Source organism: Propithecus coquereli, unplaced genomic scaffold (genome assembly GCF_000956105.1).
Source record: "Propithecus coquereli isolate 6110/MARCELLA unplaced genomic scaffold, Pcoq_1.0 Scaffold43, whole genome shotgun sequence".
Lineage (NCBI taxonomy): Eukaryota > Metazoa > Chordata > Mammalia > Primates > Indriidae > Propithecus > Propithecus coquereli.
In genome coordinates, this window is record NW_012150063.1 from 9,475,591 (window position 1) to 9,477,200 (window position 1,610).

The following is a 1,610-nucleotide window of genomic DNA, read 5'->3' on the forward strand; positions in this document are numbered from 1 at the left end:
TAATGAGCTATCCAAGAGATATTTTCAAAAACTTCAAAGGACCCATAATCTCCTCAGAGTAGAGGTGCCATTTTATCAATGAATGAGGAAGTAACTAATTAGTAAAATCAACTAATCTATAGCAAGAGCAGTTTTGAAACAGATAATTGTAATGTGATTTTTATTGCCAAAATGAGGTATGTATCAAATATTATTTTTTAAAAATAGAAAAACATAACATCTTTGTAGTACTTTGTAAGAACTGATTAAATTCAGCAAAGTTGGGAATTTATTTTCCAAATTTTAATTAAGACCTTTCTATAAATATTGGATGGGATTGAAAAATGAGTATCTTGATTTAATAAGATACACTTACTCCACTTGATCACATATTATCTTTGGGAGATATCTCTTTCAGCTATGCTGTTAAGAGCAAATCTTACCATAAACTGAACTTAAACTGGTTATCTTGTCAACTTTTGTTTTTCATCTAGTAGACTCAGTGCCTGCTTATAAGTTAATGCCTAACATTTGTCTGTTGTGTTTATTAACGGCATTTGCCTTTTTCATGGTCCTGCCACTGCTACTTTGGTCTTTTTTGGTCACCTTTGGTGTTAATAGGTATTGAGCGCTTTCCATATTCCAGATACAGTATTAGGTGTGTCTGTTTTAGGGGAAAGAAAACTGAGGTTCAGGAGAGTTAAAGTTATACTGCAAGTAAGTGGTAGAAATTGACTTGAAACTCAGATCCAACTCTCAATACAAAGCATATGCTCCTTTTTCTGTGTTGCTGCCTCTCTGTCACATACATACATGTATATACACACATGTGTGTACTCACACACCCCACATCCCACAGTTTAATTGTGGTCTATTTTTGTTTTAGAATTGTCTCAGGGTAGAACTTCCCTTCTGTAGAGATGACTCTCTGGAAAACACTATGTCATAGAGGAAACCATATGTACTAGAAACGTTCTTTGTAAATCTCAAATAACTGATCCACGACACTTTACATTAGAAATATTTAAACTACTGGAATCACTATTATAAAATAGTGATTTGGTAGAATCTGGAAATGAGCTTGCTCCAATCCTGCCTAAAGGAAAGAATGTGCTATTAGATATATTAAGGAACAGCTTCCTCTTATGATAAATGTGATGAATGGTGTATTGTATAGTTCTTTGATTTTTTTCAGTGACTGTAGAGGCTGGTACTGCAAGAGACAGCTCCATCTGCAGCTGGAAGATTATTTATTAACAAGTCTTACTAGCATAGTACTGCACTAAGTCTTATGTAGGCAATGAATTTAAAGAAATATTGCTATTTACATATTAAATTATGGAATACTGATTCTAGTATGAATGAATTATAAGGATTTTCTTCACACAGGTATCTACAGGAGGTGGGTTACACAGATACTATTCTAGATGTGAAATCTAAACGAGTGCGAGCTTTGTTGGGCTTTTCTAGTGATGTCACTGACAGGGAAGATGACAAAAATCAGGACTCAGTTATAAATGGCACAGAGGCTGAAGTTAAAGAGACAGCAATGATTGGGTAAGTATTTTGTCTGGAAAGTTTTTTTAACTATAACTAGTTCTTATTAAATATTTTTGGTTTTATGGGTGCTA

The 1,610-nt window shown here is 33.7% G+C and overlaps 1 protein-coding gene across 1 annotated transcript in view; it reads left to right on the plus strand.

Moving 5' to 3' along the window:
* The window catches only part of STRN (striatin, calmodulin binding protein), a 142,856-nt gene that overhangs the window by 94,140 nt on the left and 47,106 nt on the right, over positions 1-1,610 (plus strand). The window contains exon 5 of the mRNA XM_012653802.1: positions 1,369-1,536. Within this exon, the coding sequence (XP_012509256.1) occupies positions 1,369-1,536 (168 nt within the window). The remainder of the gene's footprint in view (positions 1-1,368; positions 1,537-1,610) is intronic.